Source organism: Talpa europaea, assembly GCF_964194135.1.
Source record: "Talpa europaea genome assembly, chromosome: 6".
NCBI lineage: Eukaryota > Metazoa > Chordata > Mammalia > Eulipotyphla > Talpidae > Talpa > Talpa europaea.
This window is the reverse complement of record NC_140072.1, coordinates 40,498,361-40,523,196: the sequence shown is the minus strand read 5'-3', so window position 1 is coordinate 40,523,196 and position 24,836 is coordinate 40,498,361. Positions and strand designations below refer to the sequence as shown.

At 42.7% G+C, this 24,836-nt stretch overlaps 1 protein-coding gene across 5 annotated transcripts; it reads right to left on the bottom strand.

The window, feature by feature from the left end:
- Positions 1–1,210: 1,210 nt before the first annotated feature.
- On the bottom strand, positions 1,211–24,831 carry LMAN2L (lectin, mannose binding 2 like; the record flags this gene model as incomplete). Of its 5 annotated transcripts, XM_084234680.1 has the most annotated exons (9): positions 1,211–1,353; positions 1,687–1,806; positions 6,538–6,652; positions 6,746–6,907; positions 8,048–8,080; positions 19,582–19,664; positions 20,462–20,579; positions 23,333–23,451; positions 24,630–24,816. In XM_084234680.1, the coding sequence occupies 9 exons, from the start codon at positions 24,814–24,816 to the stop codon at positions 1,211–1,213; spliced, it is 1,080 nt and encodes a 359-aa protein (XP_084090806.1). The 5 variants fall into 5 exon arrangements, with proteins under 5 accessions (XP_084090806.1, XP_084090809.1, XP_084090805.1 ...); XM_084234683.1 differs by lacking the exon at positions 8,048–8,080 and having other exon boundaries at positions 24,630–24,831; XM_084234679.1 differs by lacking the exon at positions 8,048–8,080 and having other exon boundaries at positions 23,294–23,451.
- Between the last annotated feature and the right edge of the window lie 5 nt (positions 24,832–24,836).

Here is a 24,836-nt window from a genome sequence, read left to right as displayed (position 1 = left end):
GCATGTGACCCCTCATCAGATAAGGCAGTGGAATATGGGCTGATCCACAGAGGATGACACTCAGGCTCTGCTGCTCAGTGACAATGAACTCTTCCAGGCACAGATGATGAGGGTCTCCCAGATTTGGGACATGAGAACAGCAGCTATTTCTTATCCATCAAGAAAAAGCCAAATTTCCTCTTTGGGGAGTTTCCAAGCCCAGGCTATAAGAAGAAAGCATCTTTTACATTTTGAGGGATTTCAAAATTCATGATAAACACAAGACATGCAGCTAAGCAGGCTCCAAGTCCAGAAACACCCCCACGTGGTCAGTTCACAGAGCAAATGTTGCTTTAGGTGTCAAACGTGGAGCTGGTCAGTTTCACAGTTAATTCCATGGCATCCATGAGATCTTCCAAACAACTCTTGATTTGCATACCAACTTTCAGCCAAACTTGACTAAGGACCTACAGGGACCTACTTGGGAAGACCACGAACACATCAATAGAACCAAGAACCATGCTGAAAAAAACAAGGGTTAGAAAAGAAAACCAGTCCTCTGGTGAGAGCAAACCAGTGAGAAAGTCCCCTCACTCACGGCCACCTAATAGCGTCAATAAAACTTTTTTGTTCGGCAGTCCCAAATCCTGCCCGAGAGGCATCCAGACATCTCTTCCAGCTCAGCTTGCATTTGGAGAAGACAAAGAATGGAGAGGAAGGAAGGCAAGGAAGGGAAATTTCTACCCAGAATTCCAAGGAAAACTCAGTGAACAGAGGCTTGGACAAAAAGCAAATACCAATGACTGAGTGGCTAAAATAAATGAGGAGTTATCAGTGTTTTGTTCTCTGTAGATTTAAAAATGAGTGAAAGGGCCCTCTGAGTCCAACAAGGCCACAGCCTGGGCTATGAAATTCTTCTCTGTGATTTTGGCATCATAATAGCATGTAGTCTCTCCATCCTTCTTACCTCCTAAGGGGAAAGACTGCAGGGAAAGGCACGTCACAGCAGCATTGCCCTGGGGTGGGTGGGCATCCTGAACGAGAGTTAGATGTTGCCATGGATGACCATGGGAATGCAGTGTCCCTGCATTCAAAGCTCCAGTGACAGAACCAAGTCCTCGACCAGCTATTTTGTAGACTGGAAAAGACCCGCTGGGCTGTGTGCTTAGGCCAGTGCCTGCTCCTCCCACACTTCATGGGTGACAGTCAGAAATGGTGGCATCAGAAGAGTTCAGTAGAAACGCTTTCGGCTTTGGTCCTGCCATTTGTTGTAGAGTATGATACCAATGACAATGGCAAACACAGAAAATACCAGCGAAAAAAAGACGATGAGGAAGAGGGCCAGGCCACTCAGGGGCGGCAGGGGGGCTGTCACTGAGAAACAAGACAGAAGCAAGTCAGAATCTGGGAGATCACCCAGTCGGGAAGGAACAACCAACAAACTACCACGTCCCCATTTCTGACACCGATGTCAGGGAGCCAGAGCTTAGACTCTCCTTTTCCACATGCCTCAGTTACAAACCTTCCTGCTGCTCATCTGTAACACGGAGACAGGGGAAAAGCAGGAGCACATGATCCATGTTCTTAGAGGAAGAACACGGAAAGAAGACAGCCCTACAAGCTGGAAGAGCAAGTCACCACAGACCTCCCCCCAGCACTGTGACCACCCTGACCATGGGGCCATTTCCCAGGATCCCCTGTGCTCACTCTCAGGCAGCTTCATGTTGTCCACTGAGGGCAAGAACACATCTCGATGCAGCTTCTCCTCTTCTGGGGTTCTCTCCACTGTCAGTTCAAACAACTTCAGGGAAATGATATCATGGTTATCTAGAGGATAAAAAGAATAAGGGTTACTCAATCCACCTCAAAGAGAAGTACTGGAGTGTTTTGTTTCAAGACTCTTATCCACAACTAGTCACAACTTTGAAAAAATAATTGAAACCTATTTTCTCATCAAACATAAGGATAGGCAATATGGAATAGCCTATATTATCCCATATTTCAGGTTTTTTTTTTTTCTGTCTCCACAAGGTCTTTATTATTTACTTATTATTTGTTTTATTTTTATTTATTTATTTATTTATTTTGTACATCATTGTTCATTTTTAAACAATATTTGCTTCCCCCCACCCCTCAGGTGTAGTCCCCATAGAGTTTCCTTCACCAATGCACCTGTGCACCATCACCTCAGTCCCCTGTGCTCCTCCCTCCCACTGATCCTTCTCCCTCCACCTCTCCTGCAGTATGCCTCTGATTTATAATTGTCTGTTTTTGCTTTGTTGTGTTTTGTACTGTTATTTTTTTAAAGCATGCATTATCTATATAACTAAAAAATTTAGAGATAATAAATCTTATACCGTGTGTTAAATCACCTAGCACAGTGAGAAGAGACAAAACTTTCCTTTACTGGGCAGGACACACATAAGCAAGATGGGAATGGGTCTCACAACAGCTGTTTAGTGGACCCTGAACAGGTGTAACTATTGGCATGGAATGCAATTCCCTTCTGGAGAATGCCTAAGTCTTTGCAGTTCCTTGTAACTGGGACTTTGAATCTCACTAAAAATAATCAAAGGCAGGATCAAGGAATTAGGAACTGGAATTTTTTTTCTATCACTTAAAAATATTATTGTAAAAAGTTCATAGATTCAAATACATTTGATTCAATACACTAAAGCTGCACCTCTTACTGATGTTCAAATCGACCCACTCTTGTCAGTGGGAGCCTATTCAGGTTGGCTGCTGAGTCATTTTACATGAATCCAGAAATTTTTTATTATCTTCCTTGCTTCTCTGGGAAGTTTCAGGCTTATACATTTCCTGCCTCAGCTCTCCCATCAGTCTTCTCTGCAAGAAGCTCTCCTTCCTTTTAGTTAGAATTGATATTAAGAGACCACAAAACTGAGTACTAGGGCTGCTCATTGCTACTAGGTATTGGGGACTGGATTTCTTACCGTATTTCTATTATTTTTTTTTAAAGATTTATTTATTTATTTATACAAGCACTGGGTACAGTCAGAAGCGCGGGAGGGTGAGAGAATTCACCAGAGCCAGAACGGGGAGCAGAGCAGGCAGAAGGACCGAAGTACACTGCTGAGGGGAGCAGCAGGCGGCAGGAGAGGTCTGTGCACCATGTGGGACCCTCCTCCGGTGGCCGGGGAGCAGCTGGGGAACGAACCGAACCGGCGCTGCAGAGGCTGTGGGCAGCTTCACAACCCAGCGCTCAACCGCTGCGCCACCGGGGAGGCCACCATATTTCTATTATTAAGTTGGTATTAACAGTTGCTTGCATGGCCAGCATATTTACTAGACCCCTAGACAGGAAAATAAACTGAATATGACTTCAATTAGAAATGTTTTTTGGGGGCCTCCCCGGTGGCGCAGCGGTTGAGCGCTGGGTTGCGAGGCTGCCCGCGACCTCTGCGGCGCCGGTTCAATCCCCGGCTGCTCCCCGGCCACCAGAGGAGGGTCCCGCATGGCGTGCAGACCTCTCCTGCCGCCCGCTGCTCCCCTCAGCAGTGTACTTCGGTCCTTCTGCCTGCTCTGCTACCCGCTCTGACTCTGGTGAATTCTCTCACCCTCCCGCGCTTCTGACTGTGCCCAGTGCATGTATAAACAAAACAAACCAGCAAAACAAATAAATAAAGCATGCCTCTATTAAAAAAAAAAAAAAAAAAAAGAAATGTTTTTTGGGTCTCCCCAGTGGTGCAGCAGTTGAGCGCTGGGTTGCGAAGCTGCCCACAACCTCTGCAACGCCGGTTCAATCCCTGGCTGCCGGACAAGGGTCCCACATGGCACGCAGACCTCTCCTGCCGCCTGCTTCTCCCCTGAGCAGTGTACTTTGTCACTCTGCCTGTTCTACTCTCCGCTCTGGCTCTGGTGAATTCTCTCATCCTCCTGCACCTCTGACTGTACCCAGTGCTTGTATAAATAAATAAATCTTAAAAAAAAAAAAATGTTTTTCACTGTCAGGACTGAGTTTACACCATGGGACAGGCTAAAAATCCAGGACAGGGCCTCCCTGGTGGCCTAGGGGTTAAATCTCAGCGCTATCACCTCTATGGCCTGAATTTGATCCCTGCTGGCCCAGGAGCTAGCTCACCTATGGTACAGCAGACCTCTCCTGTCTCGACTGCTGCTCCCCTTAGTGTATTTCAGTAAATTAACCTGTTCTGCTCCTCACTCTGTCTCTTGTGGCCTCTCACTGTGCTTCCCCACCCCACACCTCTGGCCTACACCCCAGTTGTTCTATTCAATAAATAAATAAACAAATAAATAAATAAATCAAGGACAATGCTCCTCACAAAGTAGGAGTATCAGAGGCTGGGATGCTGGGATATGTCCTAATTTTCTTAGCAGTTTTCAACAATCTCTTGTATAACAAGTAAGATGTCAACAAATAAGACCTTAAGAATAAGACAAGATTTATATTTTGGATTGTCCTATGGACAGAGAAAACAAATACTAAAGTGGGTATTATCACTAAAAACCTAGAGAAAGGACTCCTTTGGATAAACAAAAATAGTATTCTCCTTGGACATTCTAACAGTGAATAACAGCCTCCCATCAGGTTAACTAAGCAGGTCCTAGAACCTGTAAACTCAAAGGAAAAGATGTAGACAAAGAAACCTTTTTCAACTTGAGTCATATGAAGAGATTATATAGCAAAGATCTCAAGCCTGTACCTCCCACCCTGTGCCAAAGCAAGCTCTCTCCCGCAGTTCTAGCCTGTCTGCATGGCGTTTAGAACATAGCTGCCAGAGCCTGTCTCTCCTGTGACATCTCATTAGTGACACAAAGCAGAACAATGGAGTCAGGGTAGGAGAGGAATACTGCAAAGGGACAGCGAGATTTGTTTGCAGTGGTGGAAAACATTCCAAACATCCTTTGACTGTGATGGTGGTTACATAGGTTTAAGTATTTATCAAAATTCATCAAACTATACTTTTTTTTAAAAAAAGATTTATTTATGGGCCTCCCTGGTGGCGCAGTGGTTGAGCTCTGGGTTGCGAAGCTGCCCGCAGCCTCTGCTGCACCGGTTCGATCCCCGGCTGCTCCCTGGCCACCGGAGGAGGGTCCCGCATGGCGTGCAGACCTCTCCTGCCGCCTGCTGCTCCCCTCAGCAGTGTACTTTGGTCCTTCTGCCTGCTCTGCTCCCTGCTCTGGCTCTGGTGAATTCTCTCACCCTCCTGCGCTTCTGACTGTACCCAGTGCTTGTATAAATAAATAAATAAATCTTAAAAAAAAAAAAAAGATTTATTTATGCATTGAAGAGCTGGGATGCAGGCCAGAGATGCAGTGGGTAAGAGGACTCACCAGAGACAGAGTAGGGAGCAGAACAGGCAGACTGACTGAAAAACACTGATGAGGGGAGCAGTAGGTGAGGCAGGAGAGGTGACCTATATGCTGTGCCATATGGATCACCTCCCTGGCTGGGGGCTGAATTCATGCTGCAGTGGCTGCGGATAGCTTCATAGTGCTGTGTCTTAACCCCTTGTGTCACCAGGGAGGCCCCCTCAAATTGTACTGTTGTACAGAAAGCACACATCCACCAACAAAGCTGATTTTTAAAAAATCAGCTGTTGATATTTTTAAAAATCAGATTTCATTTTGAAAATTAAGATTTCCACTTCCCTTAAAATTGGAAGGCATGGTCTCATTGAGCACACGTTTTCTCTTTCCAACCATGCTGGAACTGCATAGCTGCTACCTGTTTCATCTGGGTATTTGCTTTTCCTTTTTGTCATATAAAAGCTCTACAGTAGTGTATTAGCTTTATTCATAAGTTATAGCAATCAAAAAACCCAAAAGCTTTCCTTACCTTTTCTCAAAAGATGTTATGATTGGGGCTAAAATCAAGGGAGATAATAAGCACATAAAGAGGAGCTACAAATGAGGAACGAACAGGAAGATAAGTCAGAGGAGATAGGAAAGTGAAAGAACTGGATACTGTTGGTGCCACTTAAGCCAACAAAAGCAAGAGTGAAATTACCTCATCAAACAAGCAAAAGATAGAACAAAGAGCAAGGCTAAAATAAACTACTACATGTGGCAAGGAAACAAGTAACTTTTATGAGAATAGCGCTAACAGCATGGTAGGGTCTACAAGTCCAAGTGCAGCGTGGTAAAGAGGCGGACAGCTAGGAAACAGAAGCATGACACATTCAGAAGTCTGAGCACAAAGGAGAGTCTGGGGGTGACAAGAAGGATGGCAGAGTTCTAGGTAAGTTTTGTTAAGAGAATGGGAACTAAGCACACTAGGAAGTGGAAGGAGAGGAGTCTGACTATAGAAAAGGGAACCAGAAATAAGGCAAGAACTCAAAACAGACTGGAAGAGCCGGCTTGATGAAGAGGCAAATGTGCTTTCCGTTAACACCAACTACTCCTGGAGACCACTGGACTAGGGCAGCCTAGGACTGGGATCTGTGTACTGGAATGCAGGAAGATAAGCACTCCCGGGATACTTGCTTCCAGAGGCTCCCCTGTGACGTCTCATCAGGGGCTGGCTATTAAGATGTGATCTCAGTCTCAGCAAATAAAAAGCACATGTGACAGTACCGGAGAGATCCCCAGTGATGGAGGAGGCACCAAAGTAGTAGCCCCGGGGCAGACGGACCCCAGGCACCTCAATGCAGTCCCTCCACTCATGTTTGCCATCGATGTCCATCATTACCTAGAATAAAAAGAAGAGTTAAATCAGGGCTAGGCCACCAGGGCAGGAGCAAGACAGCCCACACCTTCCAACTGATCTAGGTCAGGGACTCACCGTCAAATGCCTCTTGACATATCGAATCACAAGGAAGGTGTCATAATGGAGATTGCGGACAATTGCTGTACAGCCCCCCAGTTCTGTAGGACGCCCATCCCGCTCATGATCATAGCTGAGGGAGCCATTGTTCACCATGGCTGAGATGTAGGGGAACACCCGCTGGGAAAGCATGGATGGAAAAGCAGGGAGAACTGTAAGGAAGTGCTCAAAGACTGCCTGCACAAACAGCAACAGGAATTTTAAACATATGAGCCGCTTACAGCAAACCAGCAGCAGCAATCACTCTGTCTCATCATTAGTAGCTCCCAGGAACTCAAGGGATAATGGTCTAAGAAGCAACTGAACAATTTGCCTTCAGGAATTCTCCTTGCTACGGGTCTGGTGTGGGCTCAGAATAACTGCTTTGAATCTCTGGATTCGGACTGAAACCCCCCTATCCCTACCCCCACATCACTTGAGCACTTACATACTGCCTAAGGCTGATGCTTTTCTTTTTATGTATATATTCCTACCTCCCCAACTGCCAAGTAAACTTCTTGAAGAAAAAAAATCATTTATTATGCATCCTGGCATGTTTCCACCTTAGTTCCACCCCTCCCCTGCCAGGGCAAGTGCTTTGTACACAGCAGGTATTCTGAAATCTGTTTCACCAGGGGAGCTTTTCCATTGAGGAGAGCTCCTTCCTAATTTTAAAATCCTGTAGGCATCTGACCCTAAATGGAGTAGGTCTCTAAAGGGCACTGGCAGACTGGGCTTAGACAGACAGTATTCTCCCACCATGATGACTGTTCTTAGTCACAGGCCTTCCGGCCCACTTCAGTTTTAGCCATATATCACTTCTCCCAATAATACTCAGGACAAGGTTTTCCCATTGAAAGTTTCCCCATACCCGAGTCCTTTTAATATAAATCCCTAGCCCAATCTAAATCCCCAAAACAGAATTTTAGGGTACATGGAGGTCATATATCAAGTTCTTAAATTACATCTACTTTAGAGTCCCTTTCTCTCCAGTAGTTATAAGGGCCAAACCGTTCATAGCAACAGTGAACTAACCATTCCAAACAAGTCCATGGTTAAGGCAGTGTAGACAGGGAGGGTGATGAAGGGGGGAAAACATGAAACATGCCACTTTAGTGAGCTCTTCATTGTCCTAAACAGTCAACATGCAAGGTGACGATGCAGCTGAAATCAGTGACCAGTGACTCTTGAGACAACAGCCACATGGATTCTAAACAGCAGCAAATGTAGGTTGGACACACAGGGAATAGGGATGGCCATGGTGAGTCAAGAACTGGGTACCTGGACTCCTGGAGAATATCGCCTCTTCTGGGCCTGAGAGGGTCCAGCAGGTTATTATAAAAATAAGAGGGGGCAGGAGACAGGAGACAGAAGACAGGAGACTAAGTCAGAAAGAAACAGGCATGGGAGAGCTATGACCCAGCTTTGATGGATGAACAAATCAATCTAAATCCCGAAAACAGAATTTTAGGGCAAATGGAAGTCATTCAGCAAAATCTTAAATTACAGGTTAAACTGCATGATGCTTGTACATTTTCTAAGGAGATTTTCAAAGGAGTCCACAAGAAGACCTCTCTAACCCACAGAGGGTCCTGAAGCTTCAGAAGCTTCATAAACACATAGTGTTTAAAAACATAGTGTCATACTGTCCATGCAGAGCACATCACTCTTGGTCTCTTGAAAGTCAGGTCAGGCCACAGGTTTGCCTGTGCCCAGACTACAGTATTTCTGTAGCAAGAGAAGACAGGAGCAGCAAAAAGGGCTGAATTCTCCCAAATTCAAGATGTCCTTTAATGCCCGGGTCAAAGAATACAGTTCTTGCCCAGAAGACAAAAATTCTACCACTTGAGAGACCATGACATATATTTCCAAATAACTGCTGTCATTCTAACCCACAACATGTGGGCAAGGAAAAAGCTCTAGGGAAGTGTTACAATATGACAGATTTAGAAAAATCCTGAGCCTCAAGTATACTTAGCTTTGTCCAGAAAACTATAGTTCTAAGCTTCTGGCAATAAGAGATATGGACATAGCTCAGTGGTGTCCTGCCCTATAGGAAGGGTGAGCAAGAGTGCAGAGTCCAAAAAGCCTCCTTCCTTTAATGTGTACCCCGTAGTCTAGCACTGCCTCAGATATTGGGAGTTCGATGGGAAACAAGATAGACAGGTACCTGCTCTTGTATTGCTAACATTAAAATGGAAAAGACAAATAATAAACAAAATTATTTCAGATGGTGATAAATGCTATGATGAAAATAAAATAGGTGATACGGCACAGATGATGGAATATCTCTCTGAGAAGGGCTGAGACCCAAGTAGTTAGAGGCACTTCACCAAAAGATCTGGGTGCATAAGAAACACAAAGCCAGCATAGTCAAGGTACTAGAAGAAAATAGGAATGTCTGGGCCTCCCCGGTGGCGCAGCGGTTGAGCGCTGGGTTGCGAAGCTGCCCGCAGCCTCGGTAGCGCCGGTTCGATCCCCGGCTGTTCCCCGGCCACCGGAGGAGGATCCCACATGGCGCACAGACCTCTCCTGCCGCCCGCTGCTCCCCTCAGCAGTGTACTTCGGTCCTTCTGCCTGCTCTGCTCCCCGCTCTGGCTCTGGTGAGTTCTCTCACCCTCCCGCGCTTCTGACTGTACCCAGTGCTTGTATAAACAAAACAAACAAACAAACAAATAAATAAATAAATAAAATGCCTCTATTTAAAAAAAAAAAAAAATAGGAATGTCTGAAACACAGCAAGTGAGGAAGATATTGGTGTGAGCTGAGACAGGAGGCAGATTACACCGGGTCTTATAGGCCACCGCAAGGAGTTAAGGACTGGCCACACAGCACCCCCCGACCTGCCATGGTTCTCTTATGTCACTGTGGAATATGTACAGGAGTATGAAATGAACCTGGACGATTAAATTGCCATAAGACTACTCTTCTACAAATATCTTTCAGAACAAGGGAAAGGGAACTGTGAGTATGTTATCAAGCATTTACAAAAATGGGCTTTTGACAAGAAAGCTCATAACTTCAGTGAACAATTAAGGATAACAGGGATTAAAAATGTGCTGGGGAGCTCTTATGATCCCTTCTCTTGCTTCATTTACCATTCCCAATACCCATGATCACAAGTGCAAGTTGCAAATTTCAAGAGTGTCCAGGACAACTATCCCTAACATAAAGATGCCTAACTCTTCCCAAGGCTGGTGAGGAGGCATCTGATTATCTGGCCACAGTTAGAAGCAAGCTGGGCATCAGGGTCACGTGGGCGAGCTTTTCAACTGCATGTACTTGTGGGTTTCTCAATCAAAGGGTCTCATTCAGTAGGTCAACAGCAGGGTACAGATTATGTGTTTTTATAGACCATTGTGATGCACGGCTAAATTTAAGAAATGCTGCACTAGCCCCAGAGGCCAGCTTTGGAATTTCCACTTCTGCGACGTGTGACTTGGTCTTCAACTTTTATCTCACATTAGTAGTAAGTCTTTATTTTTTTTTATAATTTTTTTTAATAGAGGCATGTTTATTTATTTGTTTGTTTGTTTATAAATGCACTGGGTACAGTCAGAAGCGCGGGAGGGTGAGAGAATTCACCAGAGCCAGAGTGGGGAGCAGAGCAGGCAGAAGGACCGAAGCACACTGCTGAGGGGAGCAGCGGGCGGCAGGAGAGGTCTGCACGCCATGTGGGACCCTCCTCTGGTGGCCGGGGAGCAGCCGGGGATCGAACCGGCGCCACAGAGGCCGCGGGCAGCTTCGCAACCCAGCGCTCAACCGCTGCGCCACCGGGGAGGCCCAGTAGTAAGTCTTTAAATGCCATCTTATTTTCTATGCCCAGTCAGGAGTTACTGAAGTGTTTCTTGGGTAGCCACTAATTTCACATGGATGCAAATTTTCTTTCCTTGGAAAGCAGTCAATATATAGCTAGAATCAAAGGCTGAAAAATCACACTGAATCAAGCAAGGTGGTAGTTTCATTCCTTATTTAAGAGTCATCAAAAATTAGGAACTCCTGCTTATTGTCCAAATGACTGTTGTCTGTAAGGTGGAGAAATGTTTTCAAATTTTTGTATGATAGGGCTACTTAAAAAGAAAGAGTCCATCATAATTGTACCTTCAGCATATCTTGATTGAAAAAAGATCCATGAAGCTCAGGATTTATGGATCCTGTGCCAAAACACCACAGGTCCAAAGCACAGGAGTTGAGAATAACTAGATAGAAAAAAGAGTGCACATGACCTCTGCAAACAGGGAGACCTGGGTGGTAACCACAGGCAAGCCATTCACAGCTGCATAACCTTGGGAGGATTACACCATCTCTCTGAGATTCTATTTCCTAAATGTAAGCAAGGAAAATAATATACACCTCACGGTTAATGATGAATGAAATAAGATATGTAAAGTACTTAGTACAGTGTCTGGCATTCAGGAGGAAGTAAATAAATGTTCATTCATTCAATGACTAATGAGTAACTAGATACAGATATTGTTCCTAATGTACTCAGAGGAAAGCACAAAGTGAAACAGGTTTCAGGGCCTAGGTCCTAAACCACTGGCTCTCATGGGCAGTAAGTCTCCAAAAATATTTGGGGAATTAGTAGGTTTATCTTTTTATTTTTGACCTACTAACCCATAATAACAGAATAACCACCTATAGAAAACATCATTTTTTAAAATAGAACATTTTAACACCAAAAAAGAACCATGTCATTTCATAAGAAATGACATGAGCATTGAGCATTTAAGAAAAGTCACTTCGGGCCTCCCTGGTGGCACAGCGGTTGAGTGCTGGGTTGCGAAGCTGCCCGCAGCCTCTGCAGCGCCAGTTCGATCCCCGGCTGCTCCCCGGCCACCAGAGGAGGGTCCCACATGGCGCGCAGACCTCTCCTGCCGCCCGCTGCTCCCCTCAGCAGTGTACTTCAGTCTTTCTGCCTGCTCTGTTCCCCACTCTAGCTCTGGTGAATTCTCTCACCCTCCCGCGCTTCTGACTGTACCCAGTGCTTGTATAAATAAATAAAATAAATAAATAAAAATAAATCTTTAAAAAAAAAAAAAAAAGAAAAGTCACTTCGCTGTTCCTTTTCTTTGACCCGTAAGACTGTTACCAATACAAGTTCACGAACCAGCATTTGCAAACCACTCCTTGGGAGTAGTGTTGTCCAACCTAAACCACACCGCAGGCAAGTAAACCGGCCAAGTCTGTTCTCTGGAACCTAGATATGAAGAAAAGGAGGTTGACAAGAAGAGGGAGAAAACAGAACTACAATTGTTGCCAGATGTCTTCACAATGGACCCTCGGGAATGTCATTCGGTGCTATGAATAAGAACAGTGAGCATCTACTGAGTGCTTCTACTCAATGTGGGCACTATACTCAGTAACAAACACATATATGTTCATTTAATTATCACAATCCTAAGAGAAAGTATTAGTATCCACATTTCATAGAAAATGTGTTCAAGATAACATAGGTGTTAACTAATGAAACCAGGTAGTCTGGCCCTAGAGTCCTCACTGAATCACTATGCCACACTGCTCTCAATGAAGTTCAGTCTTAATACGTAATCACATCTAGAGAGCTTACCAATACTTGGACCCATTTTCCAGTCTCTGGGAACACACTGCTTCCCCTACAATTCAAAAGTCACATCCATATTGGATAACAAGGGGATTTAAAACATTATGGAGGGCCTCCCTGGTAGCACAAGGGGTTAAGTCTCAACACTATGAAGCAATCCACAGCCACTGCAGCACGAGTTCGATCCCCAGCCCTCCAGCTAACCCACATGGCACAGCAGACCTCTCCTGTCTTGTCCGCTGCTCCCCTCAGCAGTGTATTTCAGTCTGCCTGTTCTGCTCCACACTCTGTCTCTGGCGACTCCTCTCATGATCTCTGTACCTCTGGTCTACACCCCAGCTCTTGTATGCATAAATAAATAAATCCTTAAAAAAAAAAAAATCATGGAGTTTCTTTAATGATGTAAAACTTCTCTCCACCAAACCCTAAAGAGACCAATAGGGACCAGGTCAATGTCTTCACCAACATAAAGATTTCAAGGAATGTGTTTACTTCCATCTGACTTGGTCACAGGCAATCAGTGAGTTCTCATTCTCAAATTAGCTGTTTCTGTCTCCACATATGAGCCAAATGTCTTACCAGGAAGAATGAACGCCAGAGCTAAAAAGAGTTGCAATTCTGTACTCTCAGTCCCGGGAGGGCTTCTTGCCATCATATTCTGATTTCAACTGAAAAAGATAGCTGCTTCGAGATTTGCTACTGAGTTCTCTACAACTTTTCACCACTACCTGGGTTCTTAGGAGAAACTGATGACATTCTCGGCCCAAGATGATCAGGTCATGTTTTAATCAACATTTTAAAAACAATACTTAAGATACACTTCACATACCACCTGTGCAGAATATAATTCAATGGTTTTTAGTATATTCACAGCTAATATTATGATTGCCACAATGAATTTCAGACATTTTCATCATTCCAAAAAGAAATTCCATCTACTAACAGTCCCTCTCCCCAACCCTACCCCTAGTCTCCCAGCCCCAGGCAACCAATCTTTTACTTCCTTTCTCTATGGATTTGTCTATTTTGGACATTGCATATATAGAGGGTCATACAATATGTGGTTGGCTTCTTTCACTTCACAAAATGTTTTCAAGTGTCATCCACATTGGAGCATGTATCAATGTCTCATTTCTTTTTAATATTGAATGATATTCCATTGTTTGGCTAGATCATATTTTGTTTACCCATCATCACTTGATAGAGTCTAAATGTATCGACGTTTTGGCCATTATGAATACTGCAACTATGAGCATCATAAGTTTTTGTGTAGACATGTTTTCTTCTCTCTTGGTATATCCCCAGGAAAGGTATTTAGGTGCTCATATACACTCTATGTCTAACTATTTTTAACATGTGCCAAACGGTTTTCCAAAACAACTGTACCATTTTACATTCCCATCAACAGTGTGTGAAGGTTCCAATTACTCCACATCCTCACTATCACTTGTTATCGTCTGTCTTTTTTTAACCATCCCAGTGGGTGAAGTGGCATCTCATTTTGGTTTTGATTTGTGTGTCCCTAAGAGTTAATGATGTTTAGCATCTTTTCATGTGTTTATTGGCCATTTGTATATCTTTGAGGAAATATCCAGATCCCCTGGTCATTTTTTGATTCACCTATCTTATCATTGAATAATAGTTCTCTATATATTTTAGATACATATACCTTATCAGATACATAATTTACATACATTTTCTCCCATTCTGTGAATTGTCTTTTCACATCTTGATGGTGGTGTCCTTTACAGCACAAAAGTTGTGAATGTTGATGAAATCCAATTTATCTATTTTTTATTTTGTGGCTTTTGGTTTTGGTGTCATCATCTAAGAAACCATGGTCTAATCAAGATCATGAAGAATTAAACTTTTATTCTAAGCATTTCACAGTTTTTGCTATTACATTAGTTCTTTGATCCATTTTGAGTCAAATTTTGTATGTATCAGTAGCATGGGGGAGGGGACAACTTCATTATTCTATACGCGGATGTCCAAGTGTCTCAGCACCATTTGTTAAAAAGATGATTCTTTCCCAATTCAGCTGTCTTGGCACTCCTATCAAGAATTAACTGATTATGAGTATTTATTTATGAACTATTAATTCTATTCCATTGATCTATATGTCTTTCCTTATGCCAGTGGCATGCTTTATTATTACTGTAGCTCTGTTGTAAGTTTTACAATCAGGAATCCTCCAAAGTTGCAATCCTTCAAACTTGCTCTTCTTTTTCAAAATTATTTTAGCTATTCTGGTTCTCTTGAATTTCCACATTGATTTTATTTTATTTTAAAGATTTATTTATTTATGCATACAAGAAATAGGGTACAGGTCAGAGGTGTAGGGGTGGGGGGGTTTGAGAGGATTCACCAGAGACAGGAGTGGGTAACAGAACAGGCAATGAAATACATTGCTGAGGGGAGCAGCTGGTGAGACAGGAGAGGTCTGCTGCACCATGTGGGTAGCTCCCTGGCCAGCAGGGGATCGAACTTGTGCTGCAGTGGCTGCAGATAGTTTCACAGTGCTGTGCTTAACCCCTTGCACCACCAGGGAGGCCCTCCACATTGATTTTAGCATCAGCTTGTCAATTTCTGTGAAGAAGCCAGCTAGGTTTTTGCTAGATAGGAACTATGAAATCTGTGGATCAGTGTGGATCAATCTTAATACTAGTTTTTTGATTCATAACATGGAATATCTTTCCATTTACTTAGGTTTTCTTTAATTTCTTTCAACAATATTGTATACTTTTCAGAGTATAAGTTTTTTGTTAAATTTATTTCTAAGTATTTTATTCTTTTGGTAATAGTATAAATGGAATTATTTTCATTTGGATGTTCAATACAAATAGAAATACAATTAAATACAACTAATTTTTGTATATTGATCCTGTATCTTGCAACCATGTTCAGTTCATTAATTCTAAGTGGTTTTTGCTGTTGTTGTTTTAAAGATTTATTTTATTTATTTCTGCATACAAGAACTGGGGTATAGGCCAGAGGTGGGGGGGCTGATGAGAGGATTCACTAGAGATAGAGTGGAGAACAAAACAGGCAGACTGACTGAAATACACTGCTGAGGGGAGCAGCAGGAGAGACAGGAGAGGCCTGCTGTGCCATGTGGGTTAGCTTCCTGACTGGGGATGGAACTCATGCTGCAGTGGCTGTGGACTGCTTCATAGTGCTGAGACTTAACCCCTTGTGCCACCAGGGAGGCCCTCTATAAGGTTTTTTTTGGGGGGGGGAGATTCCTTAGCAATTTCTATATAGAAAATCATGTCATCTGCAAATAAAAAATTTTACTTTTTCCTTTCTAATCTGAATGTCTTTTATTTCATTTCCTTGCACAACTGCCCTGATCAGAACCTCCCTTACTATGTTGAAGTGACAACAAATATCCTTGTTTTATTCCTGATGGGGAATATAGTGGGTAGGGGAGGAGTGGGGGTATTGTGATAAGCACTCAGTCTTTCACAATGAAGTATGATGAGAGCTGGGGTTTTTCATAAATGAAACCTGATCCTTTTTCAGGCTGAGGAAGTTCCACTCCTTTTGTTAAGTGTTTTTTGGTCAAATATTTTTTTCTATATCTATTAATACGATTATTTTTTGCTCTTCATGCTAGTAACATGGTATATCACCAATTTTCAATTAAACCAAACTTGAATTCCTAGGATACATGTACTTGATCATAGTATAGAATCATTTTTGTATGTTGCTGAATTTGGTTTGCTAGTATTTTGTTGATGATTTTTATACTTACATTCATAAAAGCTACTGGTTAGTAGATTTCTTGTGATATCTTTATGTGATTATGGTGTCAGAATAATGCTGGTCTCAAAAAATGAGTTCATTAGTACCCTGCCTCTTATTTTTTTGGGAAAGTTTGAGAAGAATTGGTATTCAGTAGAATTTACCAATGAATCCATCTGGACCTGAACTTTTCTTTGTGAGTTATTTTTTTATTACCAACTCACTCTCTTGTTATAGGTCTGTCCAGATGTTTAGTTTCTTCATCTATTGTTTCAATCATTTATGATGTGGTAACCTTACAGTTGCATAGGTAATACCTTGCATCCCAAATGCTGAAGCTTTTGACTTAAACTACAACTGCTATATTGCTTAAAGAGACACTGAGGTTATGTGACTTGAATATCTGTCCTGATTTCAGAAAGCTGTATGCTGAACTTCCTCATTTCTTCTCACATGCATTACTCGTTGCTAGTTATTGCCCCATATTTCCTCATGCAGGCATGTAGTAGGAAGTAAGTCGAGCCAACAGGGCCACGTGTACCCTGGTGACAAAGAAACAAGACATGAGAGAAATGTTTTTACCATTACCTTGAGGGATGTGATCAATTGTTTTACACCCCCTCCTGCCTGTTCCTTGTCCAGCACATCTACACACATTTGCAAGTGTTTTAAAAGTACCATATTTGTGACTCTCTCTTTATATGCTCAAAATAATAAGGTGGAATAATGAGACTGCAGTCTCTGGAGTCAAACTTACTACCTATGTGTATCACTGACAAGTTTTTTAACATTTCTGCATCTTGTAGGGGGATAATAACAATATCTATCCCTAAGGATTGTTATGATAAATAAATAATATACATAAAAGTGCTGGAACAATACCTGGCTCCTTATATAGGCTATCAAAGTAAACTATGCCACTAACAAAACATATTTGATTTTACCCTCTAAGATTACTGTCCAGGTTACTGGGATGCAGAAAGGAGCATATTTTCTATGTTCTCTGCACTGACTATAAGCTCTAAAACTGAAATTGCTTAAGAAATCATCTAAAAATAAAAAACATCTCCCATTCCCAAGGAAATCAACCTGGCAGAAGAAACAATGAATGGGAGGTGGTAAAGCACCATGATATCAAAAGCACAGCCTCTAGAATCAGATGGATCTGTGTTCAAAATCTAGTTCCACCTGGTAGCCTGGCTATTTCCTCAAAGAACATACTTAACTTTTAAAGCATCTCTTTGCTCACTGGTAAATGGGAAAAATAATACTGAATATAAGGGATTTAACAAGGATTAAGTAAAGCCACCTAATGTAGAGAAATTGCTTTTAATCACTTTTTAAAATTTATTTATTTATTTTTAAAGATTTATTTATTTTTATACAAGAAATGGGGTACAGGCCAGTGGCACGGGAGGATGAGAGGATTCACCAGAGACAGAGTGGGGAGCAGAACAGGCAGACGGATCGAAATACACTGCTGAAGGGAGCAGCGGGCACGACAGGAGAGGTCTGCCTCACCATGTGAGTTTCTCCCTGGCCAGCCAGGAATCAAACCAGCGCTGCAGAGGCTGTGGACAGCTTCACAGCACTGCGCTCAACCTGCTGCACCACCGGGGAGACCCTTAAAATTTATTATTAATAAGCAAATTCAATAAATAAATAAATAAATAATAAGGAAACAAGAACCTAATTTGGAACAGGTTCCCAATCTTGGCCACACATGTGAATCATCTGGAGATCTTTGAAAAAGTGAGGTTGCCTAGACTGCACCTAAGACAAAAAGCATCAGAATGTCTGGGGTTAAGGCCTCAACATAAGTATTTTTAAAAGCTCTCTAGATAATTCCAACAGCACAGTTGGGGGGTGAGAACCATAACAGCTAGACAGAAAACAAATCCCAATTTTTACCATCTAAATCTAAAAAGTTTAAAAAATTAACATTTCTTCTTATAAAGTAAGCCCATCAGATCTGCCCTCTCAGATCAGAATTACTACTATCTGATGGCAGACTAGAAGCTAAGAGAGTTTGAACAATTTATTTCTGGGAAAAAAACAGAGAGTCAGGTTGAAAACTCTAGTTAAGCCCTGAAGCCCATACCTCTTATTCAAATGCAGTTATGACACTTCCTTCACTAACATCCTTTAATATACTTACACCCTTTAAATGTCTAAGTCCAGACTCCTTAATAGGAAGACCACCCTTCAGAGCCTGGCCCCACAATGTGCCTGTGAGACTGCGTCATATACATGCAGACTGCTTTGGTGCTGGTCTAAATAGCCAAACCACCACTACCCTAGGAGACTGCTCAATTTCAGTGGCCAGCTGACTTGCCCAAGAGGGAACAAAGTTACTACTAAAGAAAACAAGGAGAACAGTGGTTCCTAATGCTGCAACTCCAATGTGAATGTCTCTTCCAGGAAGAAGTCTTCCCCAACCACCTCTCCTGCCACTGCCTCACTGCAGGTTAAATACCCTGCTATGTCTTATAGTACCCCATAGCTCTTCCCTCAGCATTCTAGCCTATTTGGTTTTGCTCACTTATTCCCAAGGCCTGGCACCTAGAAATATATGGTGGAGTGAAGAGAAGACCAGAAACAACATGAAGAAGCTACTCCGACCACAAAAGGTTAATCTCCCTAACCCAGGTCTCACCTTCCATCTCCTCAAAGGTGAACTCTGTAGGATAAAAACTGTTGAATGCTGTGTTACATATAGATGGTAATCTGTTCTGCCAATTTTTATAGGTTTGAAATTTTATAAATTCACAAAAAAACTTTTGGGGAAAAATAAAGTGAGTTCTGTCTCCATTCCTAAACCTGCCAGTCTTGCTAAATATTATTGCCACAGGATGCTCAGTACCAACTTGAATAATTTCCCCACCATGTGATGGTGGCCAGGCAGAGAAAGCACACAACTATTGCCAATATAAGAAAGTACTAAGGAACCCCCAGGGTCAGCTAACAAAAAAACAAGATGTTCCACCAACAGTTACATTCCAGGTTCCAACAAAATGCTGGGGTTTCATCAATTTCCTTCTATGCCCTCTCCTATTGGAGAGAAATGCTGTTCAAGTCTGAGAAAAGGAAGAAGAAAAGGATGCTAGAAAAGGTAAGGAAGCTGCAGAAGAGAGCACAGCAGTGAAATATTAAATCAGGGGAACTGAGTATACAAATTCAGCTTGCTCCAGCACTGGCCTCGTAGCCAAATCACCAGTCAAGCACATTCAATGCCAGTGGCGACCTAACGTGCACAAGACAGAACATTGTTAACACTAAAGAAAAAGCCCCCATTCATGACGGCCATTCCCAAAGGACTGTTGTATCATAAGCAGTTCTCTCTAGAAAAAACCCTAGCAAGGAATTAACTTTTGAAGTTTGACAGATGAATAAAACAGAACCAAACCCCTTTCTTTCTGTCCCCTCTTCCATACTGAACAATATTTCAGAGGCAGAGAACTGTGATGTCAGTGTAGCTGACCTAAACTCTGACACTTGCCATTACCTCTTGCTGCTTCTCCTCATTGGGATAGGTGTCTACAAATACTCCCAGCCCCACAAATTTGTCCATGTTTCCAAACACAGGCCCTAGAGAGAGAGAACAGATGATGAACAATGAAATAAAACCAAGAGTTGACAACGGAATAATATATCACTATGATGGAGGAAAAAGTGAAATTCCAATGACTCCCAGGCCTCTCCTCAGATGAGAAAAACGTATGTAAAAGCACCCAGCAAAGTGCATGGCCTATGGTAATCACCCAAAAAAATATCTGTGGTTGTTTGTTACTGAAGGCAGGGGAAAGAGAAGACCATGCAACCATGTTTAGCACTACAGCTGCTCCCTGATCCAAACCGGTTGCTAAGGCGCCCCTTAAGAATTCTGTTTCACAAACACTTGGTGATGACTGTGCCCCTGAGAGAGAAGTGAATTCCCAAGTTCTACCTCTTGTTGCAAAAGAGATCAGGTCAAATCAGGTTGAGTCTGCCATCTACTTGGAGCCATGGCTTCTACACAACAAGGAAAACTAGCTTACTATTTTGACTCAGGAGTGCTGAGATTGTTTACTGTGCTTGCTCAGAAGAAATCGGCTGACCCACTCCTTAGTGTCCAGGAGAGCCAGTGCTTTTCCCCAGCTAACAGGTCAGGTGGTTTCACAGGGAAACCGAAAGGAACTAATAAGCAAGAAGTCACCCCAGGATGAATCAAGTTCCACTGCTTATTAGGACTCAGACCACTTTCTAGAGACTAGACAGGCCAGTCTTCATCCATACACATCAAAGGAGAGGGGGAACACTGTAGGGACATACCTTGCTCAAAGAGAGGGGACATGGAAAAGTAGGCCTGCCACACTTCACACAATAGCAAACCAGAGTCCCAATACCTGGCTGCATCCGATCCTTTGTGTACCAGATTGCCAAGCCATCCCCATGCAGATTCTTCTTCCCTTGTCCATGGATTCTGAAGTGTACCTGCAACTCCCAGTCTCTCAGGAAACATGGCTAAAGTGAAAAAGACATTAGAATCAACGAGGAGCATGAAATGCAAAACCCCTCAAGCCCTCACCAGCAGTTTATAGACTTGGAAAACATAAATGCAGGTAACGCGAAGCTAGGGGTTAAAGTTGAAACGTAAGACTTGCTAAGTATTTATGTTATAAAATTAGACAGTTTGAGTCATTCAATTGTATATGAGATCTAATATGAAAAATGAGTAAACCTCCCAATTATCTTTAACATTTCCCAGTAGAAACAGGCAGGACAGTGTTTCAAAGTTGGAAAAGACAAGAAAATGCCAAGTTAGACTAGTGTTCTACTGTGATCCTACATCCACCCAGCAAAGAACTGCAGCCTGTAGAGTGCAGGAGGCTGAATTCACACTATTTGTGACTTATGACCATCCCTCTAACAGACTCTAAAAAACTTGGATTTTAAAAAATGTCAAATCTTCATTCATTATAAAAGAATAAAAAAAGCTAAGTCATTACGCAAAGGTTTCCAGGAACAATTAGCAGATGCTATAAACAATTCTAATTAGCTACCCTTGGCCCTTTGCCACACCAACTAGAGGCAAGCTAGAGTTCCCATGAGAAGCAGTAAGTCAGTCCCCCAAATCTCATGCTCATGGCCAAGAAGCATAAATGTACCAAAAGAGAACACCACTGTCCCCACCACAGGGCAGCCTATGGTGGGAAAACACTAAAGAGGTGGGCACAATTTAGTCCTCTTTTTCTTTTTGGAATTGTGTATTAAAACCTCAGAAAACTGGAGAGGATAAGTGAGTATTTCAGGACTCTTAACTAGATGACTATACTTCTAAGGAGAAACCTAGTAGATACTTTGTTTAGAGAGGCTCCTGGTTAAAGTTCACCATGAAGTAAGGAAGAGGAGCAGACAGACTTGCAGAGTTCAAATACTCTCTAAATCGTTCTAGCACTTGAAAAACATACTGCTATATCATTTTCATTGCCTGGGAAATATTCCCAAATTTTATTTGAGGAACACAGTCAAAATGAAAGAGATACAGATACTTCTGAATTCAACAAAAAACCCTGGAATCAATAATTTACTCTGATGAACCCAAGACCTTGTTTTGTTGTTCGGGGTTCTTGTCTTTCTGCTATTTCATTTAGATTTCAGGACAAGAGTGAAATTCAGTGGCAGGAAGTTGCCCTGTAACCAGTAGGTGGGTATTATGTCCCTGCAAAGAGGGAAGGCCCAGACAAGTTCACAGGGAGCCAAGAGGTGCCTGACACTTATTTTTGGCTTGGTGTAGCATTTGCCCAAGGCTGTGTCTAACAGAGGTTCTCAAACTGCTGCATGTTAAGATTCACTTAGAGAGTTTTTGAAAAATCCTGTTGGCCAAGCCACAGCCATTTCCAATAAGTATCTCTGGGGTATCAACTCCAAAGGACAACCAGATTTAAGAACCACCTACTCAAATTGATCCTATTTAAATAACTCCAAAGATCATCCTGATTGTCAGATAACAAAAAATACAGGGATTAGAGCATCTGAAAGAGGACAGTGTAACTAGATACTGGACTGTTAAAAAGAGTTACATAACAGCTTGCAATACAGCAGCAAGATATGTATCAAGCCTTGGGCTTAACCTTTAGTAACCTATTAACGAATCTTGTAACAGATGTAATAATACACAACAACACACTTCTGTAACCATTTTAATTTTCCAAACCTTTGTATGTCTCTGATCTTATTTCATTCTCACAATAACCCTGGATAAGGCAGCAAAGGTACTATGAAGTTCATCTGACAGATGGAGAAACTGAAAACAGAGAAACTGCTTAGGGTTCACAGTGGATCTGTGATACAGCTAGACCAAGAACCCCAGTCCTCACCTCTTCTACTACAACATATTACTCTGCATTCTTTCCAAGATCAAGTTCAGTTACAATCTGGGTTAAGGGCCTGGCTTGTGGAAATAGCTCACGTAGAAACTTCTCTTATTGTTCTGTCCATCAGAATTCTCTACCACGTAAATGAAGAGGGAAAAATAGTTCTCTTTTGTAAGGATCACTTGTATACAGCTAATAATAAAAACAAAGTAAAGTTCTTAGCTTATGAGAACCCCTGAGAGGTATTAAAGGATGACAAAAGTATCCTTCCCAAAAGTAAAGTGGTCGTAAAAGATTTAGACAGAGACCTGGAAACCAAAAAGGAAGCATCATCTTACACTTGTACAAAATCACAGTGCAGCCACACCAGGAATACTGCATTCACTTCTTGCCGCCATACCTCAAGGAAGACAATGTAGCTAGAAAAGTTCCAGAGAAGGACAAATAAAATGACCGACGGCTCAAAGTGGCTTTTACATTGAAAATAAAATTTAAAATTAGTCTTCAAAGTGAAATAACAAGTGGTGGTGGGGGGAGGGGACACTGGGCTGAAGGTTGGGATAAATTTGAAAGAGCTATCTTCTACTTTACAGATCAAAGTAATTAAATGGGAGTAATTGTCATTAGCCTCAAGGAAGCAGTACTATCAGGTCAGTCAGGAATTAAAGACATTTCAGAAAACAGAATCATAATGAATTTTTGCTTAATTAGGGCAGTACAGAGCATTTCCCTAAATGTCTGGTTTCATTATAAAGGTCATCATACTATTTAAAATGAAAACCCTTGATATCCATAGAAGACAGAATACTGATGATAGATAGTAAAATTAAGTCAATATGCTACCAGTGAACTTTTTAGAACTTTGTGGGTCACAAACACAGGAGGGAGAAAGATTCTTACCACCCGGTTCCATAGGGCACCCTGTTTACTTTGCATATCAGGGGTAAGGCGGATATACTGGGTCATCACCATGGCATTGCCCATCAAATTCCACAATGAGGAACTGCCTGTGCCCACACCTACAGGGAGGAAGTAGATCAATTCATACTCTTCAACACCAACCCATTCAAAAAGTCACCACGGACCCTCTGAAAGCTGGAGCCCTCATGTTCTTCTCCCATTTCGGGTCACTAGTACAATCTCCCACCTGTCACTCATAACTCTAAAATTCCTTATCTTTATAATTTCCTTTCAGAAAACCCTTCTCAGGTGAAGACCCCCAAACACACCAGACTATCATTTTATACATGCATGGTAACCATAGCTCAGACCTATTCTTCCCATTTTCTGTGTAAGCAAATTATGAAAAGGAAAACAATTTCCCAGTTACACCAAAAGGAGTTCAACCCTCAGGCCCATCAAGCTTTTAATCAGATTCTTTTAACAATCCTTCAAGTGTGAAGTTACTTCTCCCCATACTTTTAAGACTACAAGCCCCTTAGAAGTGAGGTCTGTGTAACTCACAGTATTAGCAAAGAGACCATAAAAGAAGAGGATGCATTGCTAAGTGAATAAATGATCATCCTTAGTAGCAGTGTATATCTTGCACTGAGTTGTTTTTATTTGCTATCTCCCTGCCCACACTACCTTGGGAAACAAACTTGGTTTGTTAAGCTGTCAACACTGATTTGACCTTCTTTGTAGCTAATATGTTTTGGTCCATAGTTGTGCTTTGGGACCTATGAACCCTAATTAGAGCAAAGCTAATCAGACTCTTACTAACAGGACTCCTGGACTGAAGAACAGGTGTTTTAACTGGTAAAAGATTTTTCTCTTCTTTTTCAGTCTAATCAAGCTCTACCCCAGTTTTTCCTCCAGCTTTATCTGTTGCACACCCACAGCTCCATCCCAAGCCCGGCTCATTGCTAGTGGACCTCAATCTCCGTCCACCATTCAGAGTTCTCTCCCCTTCCCACATTCCTCCTGCCAATTCCATACTCTCCTCCGTACAGGACTGGAGTCAGTGGCAACCAGTTTCCACCTGTTGGAAACTTCCAGCGCCAGGGGGTAAGGAATGGGAGGCTGACCCCTACCCTTCGAACGTGGTACCCAGACGCGGCGACTCCCCGTGGACCCCCCAGCCACCGCCGGCAGTTTACTCGGGGCCACAAAGCCCTTCGCTGCCCCCCATCTCTATGGATGCGATTAAGTCCCGAAGCCCTCCCCAAGCACGACCACCTCGCCCCAGGTGCCTCACCCTGATAGGGCTTTGACAGCGAGTGCTCCCGTTTCAAGTACTCGAACGCTTGACCCGCCCGGACTTGCCATGGCCCCTGCCCAGATCCCAGCAAAAGGAGAAGGAGCAACATCCTGGACCCATCCTGAGTCGACAAACGCCGCCGCCAATGCTGCCACCACCCAGAGGGTCCCAGAACCGCCGCCATCTTCCCCACCGCCGTCCCTT